General features: G+C 36.9%; 1 protein-coding gene across 11 annotated transcripts in view; it reads right to left on the bottom strand.

Moving 5' to 3' along the window:
- LOC113108284 (tensin-1-like) overlaps window positions 1–19125 on the bottom strand; it is a 242767-nt gene that overhangs the window by 8227 nt on the left and 215415 nt on the right. For 8 of the 11 annotated variants that reach the window (XM_026271220.1, XM_026271226.1, XM_026271227.1 and 5 more), the window contains 13 exons: window positions 16483–16667; window positions 16232–16370; window positions 12025–12120; window positions 9556–9724; window positions 7758–8809; window positions 6411–6497; window positions 5437–5565; window positions 4719–4814; window positions 2916–2993; window positions 2174–2245; window positions 1462–1488; window positions 207–375; window positions 21–89 (listed from right to left, as the gene is read on the bottom strand). In XM_026271220.1, coding sequence (XP_026127005.1) covers window positions 21–89; window positions 207–375; window positions 1462–1488; window positions 2174–2245; window positions 2916–2993; window positions 4719–4814; window positions 5437–5565; window positions 6411–6497; window positions 7758–8809; window positions 9556–9724; window positions 12025–12120; window positions 16232–16370; window positions 16483–16667 — 2368 coding nt within the window. The remainder of the gene's footprint in view (window positions 1–20; window positions 90–206; window positions 376–1461; window positions 1489–2173; window positions 2246–2915; window positions 2994–4718; window positions 4815–5436; window positions 5566–6410; window positions 6498–7757; window positions 8810–9555; window positions 9725–12024; window positions 12121–16231; window positions 16371–16482; window positions 16668–19125) is intronic. The other 3 variants (XM_026271223.1, XM_026271230.1, XM_026271224.1) reach the window with 2 other exon arrangements.

The raw sequence follows: 19125 nt of genomic DNA, 5'->3' as shown, positions 1-19125 counted from the left end.
AGGTTTCAGGGTTTGCTTACTTCCTCTCCTGTGGATCAATGTCACAGAACGTGACCGTGCCGAGGGGATAATGACGTCTGAAGAAAACCCTGTTGAAGAAATGACGGGTATGTGCTTTTAAAACATGTTCAGATGTAGCTCTTGAAAACATTACGATTTAAACAGGAAAGAAAGAAAGAAAGAAAGAAAGAAAGAAAGAAACTCACTTTCTCTGGTTGTCAGTGAGCGTTATGCCTTGTGCCGACACCTTGAAGTGAACAATGGTGGCAGAAGGTGTGGGACTGGATGCAATGGTTTCTGAGATGGCCTTGGCGATGGCCTGAGGCCCAGTCAGAGACTCCATATCCACAGAGTTTATGTACAGGACATTACATGCTGAGAAAGACAAGAAAACATGCATAGATCAATGACCACTCTGGTATCTGCAGAGAAAAAAATTACAGCTGCATTATGTAATGCATATATGCCTTAATAAATTCTGATCTTCATACACACTGTGATTTCATCAAACACACACATATCATTAGTACATTCTGCATATGCAAAACCCAGTGGTTCTCAAAGTGTGGGTTGGAGGTATAAGCCTAAAATGCTAAAATATCATTCATATCCACATATTAAAACATGCTATTTATATATATGCTAAATACATTTTTATATATTTTCCATTACATTTAAATTTTAGTTAAATTTTTACAACAACAACAACAACAAAAAGTTTAATTTAATTAAAGTTTTAATCTAATATTTTAGAATATTTTATTTTAAGATAAAATATTCAATAAAATAAATATTTTTTTTAATTTAATATTATTTCCGGTTAAACTACCCCTTCAACGTTTCTCCTGCAAATCAGTATTAATTATTTATTGTATTTGTATTTTTATTTACAAAATACATCTTTGAAATATTCTATGCATTTTTGCATGCATTTTCTCTTTTTATTATTACAAAGACCTATCTTAGACTTTAGAAAATACAGTAAATGCAGGTAAGGGCTTTTATTTATTTATTTATTTTTTTTTTTTTTTACCAAATACAATTTAACAGTTGTATGTACTTTACTAAAATATGGCAACAGCTGATTAGCATGAATGATTAGGAGGACTCAAAACTTTTCTTGTCTCAAAGGTGGCATTGAAAAAAGAAATTGAGAACCACTGGCATCATCTATCAGTAGATCCATGCATAGTAATCTAACATCAGTCATGAAGGAACATGCCATGTTCATTTAGAAAGGTGTTCTTGAAATACAATCGAGGCCTTGAAAAAAAGCTGAACACAGAGGAGCCGAACAGTTTTTAGCAGACAGGGGAAGGTACTTCTGGAGGTCTGGACCATCACATGCACAGACAGTAGTAAAAGAGGAGTGCGGTTCTCTCTCTAGACACGGCAGTCAAAGTCAGGTTAAACACAACAACAGATACATGAATAAAATACGCAAAGCATCACTGGGTTTACCATGGGAGTCAGCTGGACTCTTCTGCCCTAAATCATTTCCACAGAAATGACACCAGGGTGGGGAAGAACACGGCAGTTGGTTCAGAGTTGATATCAGATCATAAACAAGTAACAGAGCTAGTTTGACTGCATTAACACTTGGACTAATGGAATAAAACCCTCATTATAATGTATCTAATATCTAAAGTTAGAGCAAGAAAATCTAAACTTTTTATTAAATAAGTTCACATTCTCAGGATTTTCGTTCATGCACTTACATACAATTTCAATGTATTAAATCTATCAACATTCTGAATATTAGCTGTATCAACAACATTAAAGGCATAATGTTGATAACCACTAAATATAATTGACTAATCCCTCAGCTTTCTTTTCCTTTTTATTTGTATTTTTTTTCAAAACACTGAAATACAGTCCAGCATTTCCAATTGTAAAAAAAAAAAAAAAAAAAAATGTTAAATGTGCTTTAATGTTTATTGTCTGGCCCTCGTACTTCTTGTGTAAGTGCCTTACTGTAACTGTGATTAATGCCTTTTTAAAACAATGAAAGTTGAAAAGGTGGTTTTCTGTGGTACTGACATTATGCCACAAATAGGTAGATCTTAATTTGAAGCTGGAACATTGCATTTAAAGAGTTTTAACGTTAGATGAATAAAAAGATAAAAATACGTTATTGTGATATACCAATAATCACTGATGTAAATATTCTCACCTGCACTCTGTTTGAGCATCTCTTCCGCCGGGTTAGTTGGCGTTGCGGTCTCAGATGACTCCTCCAGAGGATCTGTAAAAATCACAACGGGTCTAAGTTTAGACTCAACACATCCTGTCTGTTTAACCTGTCATAGTGCTGCGAGAATTGGTACTATGCCAGGAATCAAAGCTCCTGGCTAACACAGTGTTTGAAAAGGCAGAGATGCACACATAAAGGTGTGTGGTTTCATGACCCCTGACACTTGGATGGCATATAGCAGTTGGATGAGGACGGAGGCTTGCTGAACGTGCAGACCTCAATTATTCACACCGGGCAAACAGGACATACATCATCATGACAGAGAGCAGCTAAGATAGGTCATGATGAGTGGGCATGTACAGTACATACACAAACACACATAAAAGTCACTGTGGAAATATGTGAAGCATGCATCTGGCTTTACTTTTGTATTTCGATACATTACATTTTGCTTTACATTCAGGTTTTAAAAAAAGAGTTCATATGACTAGGCTTCCATCCTTGAGTTTTTATGCAAACTGTAAAATGTAATAAAAAATAAATAAATAAATAAAAAATGATGAAAATACCAAGCTGCACACAAAGTCCATTTGTATTTTACTTATTTACTTAAAAAAATATTTTAAAAATATATATATATATTTTTTTTTAATTATTATTATTGTCTTTTCAGACTTTTGGAGCCCACTGTCTGTGTAGAGAAAGTGATATGACGTCTCACCTCTGGTTGGTATGACTAGTTTGCAGGGTAGAGCCAGAGGAGTGATGGAGTGCTGGTAGACCAGTGCAGACAGACAGCCTGAACACAGAGGATGAAAACAAAATTGGGGTCAGATTTATGAGCGGAAATCAGAGGAGGGCATACTCTACATTACAACCCCCTGAAGCGGTCAAAATTTGATGCCTGGCTTTGACAATCCATAAATCCATGTTGTTGACCAGTTTTGTCAGCGAAAGTTGGGACATTCATACCGGCACATGCTTTAACCTCCAGAGAGTCTTAATTTATTAAACCTCTGCTTCAAATATTTGACTATATTAGGAAAAACAAACTCTGGAGAGCCTTTGTTTGGGCAGAACGTGTCCTACTGCTCGTGATAAACAGCAGAACTTCGGAAGCAAAGTGTCCAGGTTAATTGTGGAAAGAAGTCCTTGTTGCCAATTTTAAAAGTTATTATCAGCTTGTAAACTCTCTTCCTTCAGCAATCAGATTTTATCAACACTAACAGGAAATGAAGACGGTTTACTTCAAGGCCCCTTTACAGGAATCGTTCACTCCTAAACAGCTGCTCACCTTTATGTTGTCCCAAACCTGACTTTCTTCTTTAATCGGAGGAAACAAAATAATCATTTGTCCATTCTTTTTTTATTATTTGGAATTAAACGATGACAGATGCGCTCCAAAAAAAAATAATAAAAAAATAAAAAAATAAATATATATATATATATATATATATATATATATATATATATATATAAATGATCACAAACGTAGTTAGTATGACTGGTGTATTCTAATTCATTTATGCTTTCTGAACCCATATGACAGTTTTACGTAACACAAAGAGTAAAGTATTTGTAGTGGAAAATAACCACTATTTTGATCTTCTCAGCACATTAAGCTATCATATGACTTCAGAAGACAACTTCTATGATATGTTTAAGGAGCTTTTGCTCATTTTGATGGCCATGGTCATTGTGTATTTACAGGAAAAATGAACAGCATGTGTCTTTGGAGTGATATGCAGATGATAAGCTTTTCTTTGGTGAACTGATCCTGTGAGCAGTGGGCGTCCTGGCAGAGATTCAGCTGGAGGAGTGCAGCTTAGGTACTTCTGTACATTTATTAAGTTGAGTAGTATTCCCGACAACACCGGAATCCTGCCAGATTTCACCCACACACCTGAAATCCCCCTGCTTTCATTCCCACAAAATCCGAGTTGTCCTTCGTCTGTTCTGCTTTTCGATAATAAATACATGCTTATGCAACGGTTAACGTAACGGGATGTTTGAGCTCTTATGCAAGCTGCCCAGCCCTGGATTTTTATGCCTCCTTATTTGATGTGGAACGGGGCATATTGAAGAAGACAGCACTGTCCATTGAACAGACGAGGCCTCCGTGTAATGTGGTCAGCAGACATTAAATTACAGAGGGGCCGTCTTTAAGCTGTACTTAATAATGTCTGCTGCTTCCATGCTGTCGTTTGGACTGCATATGTTCTGCAGCTTTCTGGAAGCTACACGGACAGCTTGATTTAAAGGGAAGGATTCACATGCTAACTTGTATTGAACCACACAAGCATTTGTTCTACAAGCTTGACAGATTGGACTTTCACATTAGTGAACATTCAGCAAATGGTTCTCGTGTCAGTGTTCGTGAGCTATGAGGAGCAATGAGGCTACGTAGGCAGAAATCCTTTCAACGTGGTTCATTCTAATAAAAAATTACTATTTGAATGTATCTTCAACATGCTAATATTAAACACAGGTCAGAAGGGATTCAAATTGAAACGGTTTAATTTACCAAAGTACGGCTCGTTAGGACAGCCCTTCAGTCTCACGCCTTTTGGACTCGTCTCAATCAGGAAATGTCTCACCAACTCATTAGTGACGTCTCCAGCTGAAATAAATATGGGATAAAAATGTTCAAATAAAGTAACACAGCATAATAAAACAACCAATAATAGTATCATTTGTAGAGCAGACTCTCCCTCTGTTGATATCTTTACATTTACTTAAATTATTGATTTTTTTTTTCATATTAGCAATGCACAATTATTCAAATATTTGTACACAATTGACTGAATTGGTGTTTTTCTCAGTCTTAAAAACAGTGTTTATTATAATATAATTAAAATAAATAAAACTAAATTTATTGATTAAATGGACATGAAACAAATCTACAAAAACAAATAACATTTTGAACTGTTGAAACTATTTTATTACACAATAAAAAAGAGCATATATAAGATTGAACGTGCCACAACCGACCAATCAGAATCCATTATTTCAGAGAATTATGTACTGTAATAATATTGAGTAAAGAGAATAAGTGACAGGTAGTGCAGGGAAACCACTGTCTTTGGTTTTCATTATGAAACGTTTCAGTGTGTGTGTGTGTGTGTGTCTGCTGCGGACACAAAAGGATAATGATCCAGGTGGGTTCAGATCTCCTGTCTGGAATTGATCTGGCAAATGATTATCTGCATTAGCCGCACGCCCGGAGGAGGCACATGAAATACCTTTCTTTGTAGGTTGCACGGTCGGAGGTGGAGAGGCAACTTTCATTGCCAAGCCGTAAGCCCCTCTGAAGGAATGACTGTCCCGAATGACAAAGGCTCCAGGCTCTTGATCCTTCAGCATGTTGATCGCTACAGTGAGGAGAAGAAAATCACAAAGGCAGTCTATTTGTAGCATAATGACAGCTTCAGTCTTATAAAGTTAAAAGAAATATAATCAATCCCCCCCACCAAAAAAAATACAATTATAAAAGTCCAAATTGTGTGGCATCCCAGGATCTGTTTATTGTGCAACAACAAATATTACTAATAACCACAAAAATATAAATATTATTTTATTTTATTATTTAATATTTATTATATTTTATTCTATAAATATATTCACCAGTTGTTTAAATATTCTTTTTTTTATTATAATTATTTTAATATTTTATTTTATTTTATTTATTATTTTATTTTTAATTTATGTCAATCACTTTGGGGGGGAAAGCATCTGCTAAATGAATAAATGTAAATGTATTTTTCACCATGTGACACCATGTGATCATTATTCACCAGTTGGAGATGTGAAAGTGAAGGCTATAATATGTTAACAAATTGCTGTAATGTACCCTGCAGTTTTACACACAGAGAGATAGGGAGCGAGTGGAGGAAAAAACCTTGCTAAGCAGGTTTATTCGTTTTCGTTAAGACAAGTTAATGAAGCAACAGATGCAGATGTTCGCTGGATTTAACTGCGCACACATGTTGAGTGCCGTGTGATGTCACTGCATGTGCTTGCGTTTAGAGAGGACTCCAGCGCAGATGATCTAATCCAATAAGAGCACAGAGGAGAACCAGATGTGGAGACTAACAGCGATTGACCTCATATAGGGTGGCGTGAGACATATTTTACTGTTTATGGAAGTTGTGAGCCTCATTTGGGGGTCTAAATATAGAGGAATTAATCCTGGGACACACATACACTGCATCCTTACCTTGGTCTCTGGAGATATCTGGTTTATACCAGAATTTGGACGTGTCCTGGACAAACTTCACGTTCAGCCTGGTCTCCGGACTTCCATCTGGGAAATGAAATATCAGCTGTAAACTGAAACTGGTTTAATATGCATAAGCTAATGAATGGAGCACTCTTTCAGTACGACACTGACACACACACCTGTCTAATCAGTATCAGAAGTATTTAATCACTTATTAAATTAACGACTAACACCTACAACAAGCACATATTTTTCTCACAGCCCAAGAACACAGATCCTGTAACAGCACAGATGTAATACAGTCTTACCGCTCTAAGAAAACGGTTAGTACAACAAAAAAACAGGACACACATAAAAAATAAAATGTTATTTCAATGGTATCCTAAAAGACATGGAAGAAGATAAAGTCCATGATATGCAATCAATAAGAGAATGCTATTTTATAGGATCTCATCAACAATTTAAAAATTATGCATTTTCTACGTGATGCATCAGTTCATTGTATTCACTGCATTTTCTACTAGACATTAATTTACGTTTTGTGATTTACAATAAATGCTCTAACATCTGATTACATTGAGCCCGCTTTTTGCATTTCCACTATGATCCATAAAGTTTATTTATTATAATATACAGTACTATTTAATAGTTTGGGGTCATGGGATAAAAAAAAAATAAAAATAAAAATTGAGTCTCTATGGTCACTAAGGCCCCATTATTTTAATCAAAACACAGTAAAAACTGTAAAAATGTGAAATATTACTATAACTAAAAAACAAAAAACAAAAAAACAAAACTGTTTTCTATTTTAATATATTTTTTAATGTAATCTATTCCTGTGTTGAAAATCTGAACTTTCAGCGGTCTTCAGAGTCACATTGGTTTCTTATAATATTATTCATATTATTTTTATTTTTGAACAATAGATAATTCAAAAGAACAATATTTATTTAAAAGAAAAATCTTTTGTAAATGTTTTTATTAAAGTATAATAATAATAATAATAATAATAATAATAATAATAATAATAATAATAATAATAATAATAATAATAATAATAATAAATAAATCTAACTTACTCTTTGAATTCTTACACATTTTTGAATGGTAATATATATTATGAAAAATATTCAAAAATTCAGTTCAATACAGATCAACCTTCCATATATGGCATTTCTGTTTATTATTCAATCATACTTAAAAACTACACAATCAGCAGTTACTTAGAAAACTTCCTTACACTTAAATTAAAAAGAAAATTAATTGTAGCAGTAACTGAATTGGAATTTGAAGGCACTCCGAATCCAATGCTCCATACTGGAATTTATCTTCATGAAGTCTTACCATGCATGTTGAGTTTGGAGAAGTCAGGGAGTGTGTGGAAGAAATGAACGCTTGGAGTGCTGCCGCCACTGGACACCGGAGAGGACATCTTCCCGTTGAGCGTTCCATAGGACAGTCCACCATTGGAGCGATCGCTGCTGGACATGTGTCTCTTTTCAGGAAGCTGTGGTTGGGGGCCGGGACTGCCCTGCCTGAATCCCACTCCATCTATGTATCCCGCCGGAGAGACTGGGAAAGAAGGTGTAGATGGCGCCTGGTATCCAGAGGAACTGCTTTGGCGCGAAAGGGCTCCGTGCCGCTCTTCTGGAGTGGTGTAGCCGCTGTACATCGGGTGCCTGTCCAGACTAGGGCTACCCTGCGTTAGGGATGGGTGGCGTCCCAGAACGGGGCTGCCCTGGTTGGGATGTGTAAGTGAGGATTGCCTGCTCAAGACAGGGCTACCCTGGTTGGGTTGGGTAACAGAAGGCTGTCTACTCAGCACCGGGCTGCTTTGGTTAGGCAGAATGATTGGTTGATTTGGGGATGCCTGTCGGTTGAGGACTGGGCTGCTCTGGTTGGCTTGTCCCATAGGTTGCCTGCTGAGAATCGGACTGCTCTGAGTCCCATGGGTGATGGGATACTGTCTGGAAAGCATGGGACTGCTCTGCGTTCCTTGGGACACCATTGCATGTCTTCCTTGCAGGGGACTACCGGCCACACCAGGCAGGTGACCATTGCCCGGGATCCGCTGTCGGCCCAGAACGGGGCCGTCCTGATTAGGTAGCCTGTGCTGGAGGCCGGGAGCAGACGTCATGTCGGGCAGGACAGCTGGGTATCTCGTTTCAGGGCTTCCAGCGAGTGGCTGGATGGTCGTGACATTATTTTGCATGGCCTCTGGTAGAGAGGGGCTAATATCAGGTGTGATGTAGCCACCCAACATGCTGCTAGAGGTGGGGTTAAAGGGTGTGGGTGTTTGGTATGTGTTTCCGGAGGGCTGGGAGTGATGGACAGAGTCAACAGCAGCCTGGGACAGAGAATTCAACCCCAACCCGCGATCGGTCACTGTGCTTTCTCTGAAAGAGCGCAAAACAAGAGAACAAAAATGATTATGAAAGATAAGCTACTAAAGACTGATATTCAAATGCATTTGTAACAGACAGTACACAGATAGTTTTTAGCTAGATGGCCTTCTGCATTCTGATGCATTTATTGTGTAGTCAAAAAGATTTGATCTCACATACCGTACTCATACAAAATGCTAAGAGAGACTCCATCTAATTACATGTAGCTGAATGTGGATAATGAAAACATTTGCATGTATATCATTCATTCATTACATTATTAGTCGGTAATTATTATTATTATTTTTTTTTCTGTGACATTCAATTATTGTAACATGGGTTTATAAAAACAAAACAAAATGTTTGATAATTTTACACGTCAATAAAGTAAACACAAATGGGCTGATTTTCATCAAAATAAGCTGCAAGGTGGATCAAATGTATGGTGCTACTCAAAATCTGGATATTTCAGTTTGAAACCAGTGTGTAAATCTATTCAAAATTGCTTTCAAAAATAAAATGAAATATTTTATTTTTTCAAATATTTATTTCTTTATTTCTTTATTTTTATTTTATTTTTTCAAATTTATTTTATATTTTATATATTGTATTAATTTTAGATTTTTATAAAAAATACAAATATTAAAAATTGCTTTCAAAAATAAATAAAAATATAAAAATAAAACAATAACTTTTTTTTATACAAAATGTAAATATAAAATAACACTGTATGGAACATGAGGCTAGAAGCCACTTACACTGCATCTGGTCTCTGAATGGGGCTGCTGGAGGAAAGAGGAGCGTTGTAGGCATGGGACGGCCCAGCAGGACGAGCTAAGCTGTCACTGTCATATGTTGGAGACACGGGGGACGCTGGTGGTCCATTTGCAGCTGCTTTGGCCACAGACTCCACATAGCTACGAGGCTCTAGCAAAAAAAGAAAGACAGAATTACCTGTGAGTGCAAGAGCTTAGACAAGTCAAAAAGAAAAGTTAAAACTAAGACAATGAATAAATACTTTCTAAACCCAAGAGGTGACAATCTGACCCTGAACTGTGAAGAAATTTCACAGGTGAACAGGATAAAATGAGTTGTAATGAAGAATGGAGACGACCGTGACGTGTAAAATGGCAAAAATCGACCAGAAGGTGAGGTGGTTTGGATGTAACACTAGACGTAAATCTTGTGCATTCTTACCTTCCTCATCCTCACTTTCTGTTTTCCAGACAGCAGAAGAACAAAAGTATAAGACAGAAATAGTAGAAGTTCAAAGAGAAATGGAGAAGGGATACTTGCTAATCGTGAAAAACAACGAACGATAACAACTTCATACATTAGTATAAATTAATTTCTTCCATAATCACAAAAACACAACCTCTGCTTGTTTTCCATACAAGCAAAGTTGGAGGCTGTTCAATAAAAAGGACAAAAATTTTCCCTAAAAAATGTCAAATTGGTCCATACGACTCGTGTTTTGTCTCCTTTTGTATTTTACCCTAGTAAAAATTCATCGTTATGACACAAGGGTGCAAAAACAAAGAAAGCATTTGCACATTTATGCAAATTATTACTTTTAAGAGAACAAAAAAGGGAACACAAGCAAAGAAAGCACAATGTTATCTACATTCACATTTTCGCTGCTCGAAATACCAACAGGCCCAGTGCAGATTGAAATTTCCAAAGTTACATCCCTTATCTTCAAATAAGCACATGACATCATTTAAGCTAACTATAGTAAGACAAAGAGGCCCCTGTGACACATCATCTCCTAATAATGTTAGTGTGTGTACTGTATGTGTGGATCTTGTGTTTGGGCCGGCCTCAAATGAATTCCCTGAGGAGCGACGCTAAAATCAGCCCTGCATGAGAACTTGTTCCAAACTAAAGAGTCTCCGCAACTCCTCATAGGATCCTGTTACCTTCGACTCTACAAAAAATACATAAGTCTGAACCTACGGAGACGAGACCAGTTCATACATCACCACGGAAAACAAAAGAAAAAAGAAATAGGAAAAGAAATGTGGACTTGTTTTCATGGCTTCACCCCTGGAGACATTGTAAAACTGCATTAAAAGAAACAATTGAATACATTGTTTTCTGGCAATATTTTTGCTGAGCATGTTAAAATAAAGTTTAAAAATCATCAAACCATCAAACATTATATATATCCTTGGGACAAAGAATGCGTAATAAATTAACTTAAAAATGGGCTCTGTTCCAAAAACTGCCTATATAGGGAGCTACTTACTAAGACAACATCCTCATAAGTGACTGATTTGGCAACTCTGAACATATTTTAATTGAGTTTGTGCTAGCATGGTGCTAGGATAGCAACATGACACTCCAATAAACATAAAAAAATAACTTTAATATTGAGTAAAGTAGTCCATTTTTAATTACCGCATATTAAACAAAACTGACATTTTTCACTGGAAATGTATTCGATTGGAAATGTGTTAGGAATATGCTACTGAAGACATTTCTAACGTTACAAATTGTATCCACAAAAATATATAAAATAATTAAAGCAGCACAACTGCTTTCAACATTGATAATAATAATAATAAATGTTTATTGAAAAGAAAATCAGCATATTAGATTGATTTCTGAATAATCGTGTGACACTGGAGTAAAATATTTCAAAATATTACTGCTTTTACAGTATTTTTAATCAAATAAATGCAGCCTTGTTGAGCATAACGTTTTTTTTTTCCTCAAAAAAATAAAATAAATAAAAAAATAATATATATATATATAAATCCTGATTTCAAACTTTAGAAAGATTAAGAATTTGGCCAAAGGGGCATTTTAGAAAGTACAATAATAATGTGACCTTTTGTATCAATGATCCCTTAAAATGCAGCCTATATAGGCAGCTCACTAGGTTATGGAACAAAACCTTTCACTCTCTTCCACAGATACACACGCACACATTAAAAGACCACAGTAAAATGATCCCAATATAACCGCATATGAAAAGAAAACACCAATTCATTTAAAGATACGTATGAGCTCACGGCTCAAGAGAGTAGAAAAGGCGAAGGGGAAACACTTGAGAGGGAGAAGTGAAAGGTTATTTTGATATATGGCCCACAAGATGTGTCTGAGCTCCCTTTATGGAGCACGGCATGGTGCGGCTCAGACCAAAGCCAAATGACCACGCGTGTCTGCATGTGCAGTACGCTGTGTGTGTGTGTGTGTGTGTGTGTGTGTGTGTAAAACCTCACCTGAGCCTGTCTGATTGAGCAGAATCTCAGCAGGGTTGTGGGGCTTCAAGCCCAGGAAGGACAGTGGGGTTTTAGCCAGTCCCGGAGGAGATCGACCTAAAGCAACACAGAGTACAGAAAGAAGCATTTTATTCAGTGTTATCAACTTAAAACATACTTAAAGCAAGTACATCAAGGCAAATGTTTGTAGCTTGGCAAGCTTGATTTCACACATTGCTGCATTTAGAATATGGTTCTAAATCACTAATAAATAAATAAATAATAATAAATAAATAACAGAAATATTTCTGTTAACTGAATGTAAGAACACTTCCCACATAAACGAGTAGTTCAGTTCTGCCTTTTTCATTATGGAGGAGAGTCACTAAAAATAAATAAATAATGGTATCAAATCAATGTTTTTATTTAAAATAAAAATCACTTAAAATAGTAAATTAAAAACATTAAAAAACATAATAATAAATATTGAAAATAAACTGATAAATAATTTTACATTGAACAATAAAACATTTAAATTGAAACAAAATTTTCTACAAATGTCTTTTCTTTATCCATTTGCCAGCTGAATTAAAAAATCCATCCACGGAATGTTCATGATTAAATGTCAATATTTTTAACAAATTTCTGGTTGCTTAACGAATCGTACTAAATTAGACAGTCCTATTTCCAAAGTGTGTCAGACTGTAATTCATTATGCATTATGCAATGCTACTGTATATAGCCTATGGTCTTGATTTGTTTTTAGCAAGCCAAAAACACATCTGGTTTAATGGCCCAGACATTTGAAGGTAACTCTATCACTCCCATGAGAACTGAGGTTTGTTACGGCAGGAGCAAATTATGTTCAGTATGAACTTACACTTGCGATGCATTGGCCAAGCATTCACATCTGCGTTTGCGTACTTGCACAAAGTATGTTTTTGGTCCTAAGCCCTTATAATACAGATCAACGTGTACCACTTTCATCTTCAAGGCATCAGCGTTTGACAATCTTATCAAAGAGACGGACTTCCAGATCAAGAGCCTTTGAGAGACTACTGTGATACCCGCTGAGCTTTTAAAGACAGCAGACTGAGGTGGCTATTTCAGTATGTGACATGGATGGGGAATGAGCTAATGTCTCATGCTTTGTGGAAAGGCCGTGCAAGTGCCTCTTTAAAAGAGTTAATCATGTGATTAACATTCGCTGTAACGGTGCCCAGTCAAAAGAACTAAAACAAGACGGATCATGCAGACAGCATACACCTCAGCTGAACAGATCTGGAAAACGTCACATTGAAAACATTCAAGACCTCACTCCACAACGAATGCAACGGACAACTGGATGAGTGACTCAAAAACAACACATAAACAGTGGTGCCCAGAAAAACAAGACTGGTGTGAACACACAAATGGGAGAAAATAAATGGTGGTGTGGACGCAGAGCTGTGGAAAGCAGCACGCTTTGAAGACAGCGAGGGTTTTGAGTTTAGAAAATGTCTCTAAATTGCACAAATGATGCATACATTGTTGCATCATTCCATCCCGAAATGTGTCAGAGCATAATGCATAATGCAATCCATTTTTCTTTACTTCTATCTGACAGTTATTCCTGGATGTTTACTAAAAACCTTGTTTTACCACAATAGTTGATTGACAGGTGAGTGGGTGGTCCTCTGTGGTTTGAGCAATCAAATCACACTGTTTTGGACCACGTTACACCTTAGAAATTTAGAAATTGCTTTCAGTCGGATCATGGTGTTCTTCAGGGCTGCTCTCCACGTGCATTCTGGGAAAGGCCGAGCATATGCTTGCATTTTGACAGGACCAAGTCGATATCATTGCTGACACACATGCATCCTCCACTTACCAAAGAATCCAAATCAATTCTTTGTTTGGCAGAATAAGTGCCTCAGCATTGGACACAAGGAGAAGGGAAAGGGATTGTATAGAGAAGTTTTCCAGCCTCCCGTTCTCTGCAGGAGGAGGGAGCCACAGTGACGTGCTACTAGAAAGTGGCTACTAGAGCATGTGAGTGTCTGTCCACCTCCAAACAGAAATGAGCCCCTATGGGTCACCTGCTCCCCAGGAATCCAACACAACCATCAACATTTTTACAGATCATGTCATCAGCTAGGGCCAGGTGACCTATATTTGTTTGTAATTTTTTTCTCCAACCATTTGATGCTGTTTAATATATCTCAAAAAAATTTCCATTTGCACAGAAATGATAATTTAGGAGATCATTTCAACAGTCACTGCTGTCAAGTACAGTAAAATATTTCACTGAAAAACTAAAATATAGTAAAAATCTAAATAAAAATAATCAAGACATGCTTTCCTCTGGTTTTCATTAAATAAAACAAGAAAAAATTATATTGAAGCATGTTAATTTATATGCACCAATGTAACAATATAAACAATAAAATGTACCTAAAAGTATTTTTTTTTTTTTTTAATAATTTGAACTGATTCACATAAATGAGTCAAACTTCCTATACCAGATGTAACTTTTTTTGCTATTAAAGTTTTAATTACATTAATTCTTATCATAAACAACATTTACCCTACATATTTTGACGGAAAACATTGCAAAAGAATCACTGAATGAGTTTTGATTTGAATCTTTTAAGCAGACTGAAATGAAGCACAGGAAATCACTCAACTTGTGTCTTAGTGTTCTCATATTAAGAGTTACAACAACAAAAAGAGGGATTACAAAACTATTCTAAGGAAAATGTCATTAGGAACTTACTGTATAAATAAAAAGCACATTATATCACCAGCAAAGCAACTGCTAATATATCATGAATATTCAATATACCTCTCAGCCCCAATGTTCACTAAGTATCCAGAGGAAATACAAGACAAAAGGACAGGACGTGACTGATTATGTTTGTGTTATTGTAGGCTGAAGCTCTGTTTTGTTCTCTGAAGCCACATCTACTGTAGGTGCTCGTGGTCTAGTCTGAAAGCTTTGAACGTGAAGTGGCCTCAGGGTACGATGTCAGCTCAAGAGAATGACCTGAATCGCTTTCAAATGAGGTGTCTGGTAAAAAGAAATGCTGTGGAAGTCCAAGGAAAACAGAGTTGCTTAGCATTGTGTGCGTCTAACCTTGTAAAGAGGCTACAGACTTTTACAAGAAGCTTTATATTACGCCTGCAGGGACAATATGCTGGAGGGGAAGATGAAGTAATAGGTTATAAAAACCTGTACGGGAGAAATTCATCTGAACATGAAACCTGAGGTGCATGTGTGCTTGTTCTTGCATTGAGATACAATGACTGTGGAAGCTAACATGCGGCAGGAAAACTGCTGATGAAAAACACTTCTGAGAACCACAGACGTTGGGAATTGCTGGGGAGCAAGTGAGAGTGGGGGTCTTTCTGATCTGAGCACTTATGCATGTCTATGAGCCAACACAAAGTGTGTGTTATCACTCAAACGGAGGCCACACATATTTAACGTTGAGACCATGTGAATGAACTACAGCATCTGTTAATGATATCTACTGGCTCATGCAAACACCCCGAGGTAGGGTTGGATTTAAGTGCAGCCAGACCTCACGTTGGCTTATAGACAGTGTGTTAATGTAATGTTAGCCCTAAAGATTTTTTTTTTTTACAGAAAGAAGCAGAAGAAGCTCTGTTACAAAACCTAGTGAGCGTTCTTGCTGTCTATCACCTACATAGGCAGCTGCCTTCATCATACACATGAAATGTGACTCGCAACTGATTTCAATTTGAGATTTGTGTTAGCATGTTGCTAAGCTAATGGTAAAACATTACAATTAGATAACCCAAAGCTGTTTTTATCAATACTTTTAGCAAATTATATTCGTAATCAATAACTGCCCGCATTCTCCACCAACATATATGGTGGTATTCATAGTTTTTTTGTGATGCATTTTCTCTGTGAAGGGTATAAAGAAGGTAATAATCATGCTGTCTATGTTCTGGAATAGCATTTGTGTTAGAAACACACCTATGATGTTGCCTAAGTAGGCAGTTCACTAGGTTTTGAAAAAGAGCTCTATGATACCAATAACATCCTAATGACTGACAGCTGAACTTCGTTGTAGTTTCTTGCTATGCTAAACACTTCTAGATAATATGAAATTTAACCGAACCAACAATCAGCGATGGCTGTGACCCTTCTAAAGTGTTGACAGAGAGGCAGTTATTCTAGAGCTCTATGGCGCCCTCCTCCTCCAGTGGGGGAACTTACTTAGGTTGAAGTAAGGGGTTTGTGGTGAGACAGGGAAGGCAGGGGTTTGGGGTAGGGCCTCACCACCAACAGTTGGAGGGGGGCTGACGGGACCCCCATCCATTTCCTCAAATGCTTCCCTGTAGCTATGCATATGTCTCTGGAGAAAGAATGACAGGTGGACACATATCCAAATGCATGAACACATACACATCCAGATTGATTTCTGAGATTAATACTAGGAGTAATGTGAGTGTGTCTGTGTGGTCTACCTCCTTGGGCCGCCCCCCAGGGTTCATAGCAATGGTATTTGCCAGCTCCGGTGAGATGCAGCGGATGGGGGAGCGGACCGAGCTTCCTAGAGTTGGGCTCTCGTCTTGGGAAAGGCCTTCACTGAACGTCCGGCACCGCACAGGAACCGAAGCCTCATCTGGGGACATTTCACAAGACTGAACTCCTGCCAAGAAAATAAATATAAGACGTCGTTCTCTAATAGATAACTTTTAGGGCCTGCAGAAGAACATTTATCATATGTGAAAAAAAATATCCAAAATGTCAAAATATTCCTTGTAGAAATCCATGGAAAACTGCCAATGGGCTCTTAAGAATGAACTCTCTGTCAAAAGCTGCACTGACGTCCAATTCACACCACATAAAAGCCTGTTGGAACTACAAACAATGTCCTCATTCAAACAGCCTAGATTACAAAAAGCTGGAATATTAGAGAAACTCCATGGATTTAAAGGGTAATGTGTACTTCAGGATAAAGCTCTGGAACAGCCTCAAAGTGACTCTGAAGCCTATTTCATCATGTTCTGTTTGATACCAAGAGTCTCTACGGTGTAAATAAAACTGGATTTGTGTAAGTCTTCTCTAGTAGGGAGGAAAAAAAAGAGAACAGAAATGGGTAACTAAAGGAGTTTGGTAACTGGACGCAGATGGAATGCACCTAAAAAAGTTCACAAAAATCACTATTATAATTGATTCATTCATCTATTCAGTGATTGAAAATCATAATAACCATAACAGTTCTTATTAAAATCTAATTTGTTCTACCCAACATTTGTGTATTTTTATCTAATTTAACTAATAGGGAGTCAAAAATACCAATAGAAATAAATAACATGAAATTATAAATACAGGCTATTACTTTTCTAAGCATAAAGACTTTCCCATAGAATTAAATGTGCTTTAGATGTGCACAGGGTAACAGCCTGCAATGTATTATGGTGTGTGCTATAACTGTCAACTTACAGATAAGGAAAAATAGCTTTTATGGTTTCTGTGAACATGCAGCCACACACAGTTTAAAGCTCATTCAACTGGACTCAGTTTGAGGGCGAGCAAAGCATTAATACATTCTGGTGGGAGTGAGTGGAATATCATGGAAACCGGGCAACAGGCTGAGCAAAATATTTACTAGCTCCCCGAGCGCAGCCTACGATTGAGACGTGCGGTCAGACCACAGCTCAGACCATCAGAACCTCACGTGCGCTGGGAAACAAATTCAGAGAGATTGACCACTTCCACTTCTGAACAAGCGGCCACCCTTGCTCTTAAACGTGACGTTAGCCGGACATCCAGGGTGCATTTAAACCACTTCTGGAGTGCTGCCCACAAAATGAGCGGTTCAGAACAATAGGGTAGTGATGTCACAAAGGGAGGTCCTTACAGATGGAGTGCTCTCACACTCCATCTGCAATCTATTCACATTCCTGGATCAGACTCATGCGGTTTCTACGACAATGTCAAACATTCAGATTCCAAAACTGACTGGTCTGGGAAGCGATGAATCCAGCGCTTGGATGTGCTGGGATATCACATGGTCTATATCCCCCAATGTCGCTTCAGACAAGGTCGGGAGAGGAAACATGCAAAACAGATGTAGTGCGCCAGATCTACAGCTGTGCATGACAAACTGTGCTGTTACCTTAGTGATCACACTGTCCTAATAGATTCAAGCTGATGTAACTGAGGTGATTCAGTCCGAGAAACCATCGTTTGAACCAAACAAATAGATTCAAAACAAACAGATTTAATTCAAAATGCTTAATGAAAGACGTACAATACACTAAAATGCTAGTTAGAATAAAGCATAAGTTTTCACACTCTAATTCACTAAATGAAGAAAAGGAATAATGATATGTAATTATATTCATTAGCATGCAACCATATAAACAGCAATTTGATCCTACAAATGTTTTTTACTAAAACAAATTAATAAAAGAAAAATGCTATGCTGGGAATTGCACGAGTACTTTCTGAGTGATTACAGAGATTTTATCTAAAAAATAAAACTAATAAAATTTGTTTTTGTTAATTCAAATAAAGCTGAAAAAAGTCAATCAAAATCGAAAATAAAAGTTACATTTAAAATTATAAATACTATAAAGGTTTATAAATAAATCTGATTAATTGAATCAAAAGATCTTTATGAAGTTTGAAAATATTTATGTAAATGATTTAAACTTACCAGCATTAATATTTTTTTTTTAATTAGCAACTCCCAAGGTTTGCAAAATTACTCTAATTACTCTCTAAGAGTTTTAATTGGCAGATTAAAAACAAATTAAAAACATCTAATCTTTTACAAAGCTGCTCTATTTTATATCTGGAGCAAAATCATTACAAATATATTCTGAGTTAAGACACATGAGAGAAAAGTTTATTCTTTTATGGCATAGCTTTCTCCTTTCTAGACTTCAAGAATCCAGCATGAGGTGAATAAAATATCTATTCTAAAAGAGCGTAATATATTTTTCTCTTTGTCTCGTTTATGCTATTGTTCCATCCGTATTGGGTTGGATCAGACTCAGGAGAGGTCCAAGAAAAACATTCATCCTGGTACCTGGCTACTGAACACGGCCTGCATGGGCCCTCGAACGGGACTGAAGACAGTCGGTGTACGAGACGTT

Source organism: Carassius auratus, chromosome 9, assembly GCF_003368295.1.
Source record: "Carassius auratus strain Wakin chromosome 9, ASM336829v1, whole genome shotgun sequence".
Classification (NCBI taxonomy): Eukaryota; Metazoa; Chordata; class Actinopteri; order Cypriniformes; family Cyprinidae; genus Carassius; species Carassius auratus.
This window is presented reverse-complemented; position numbering and strand designations above follow the sequence as displayed.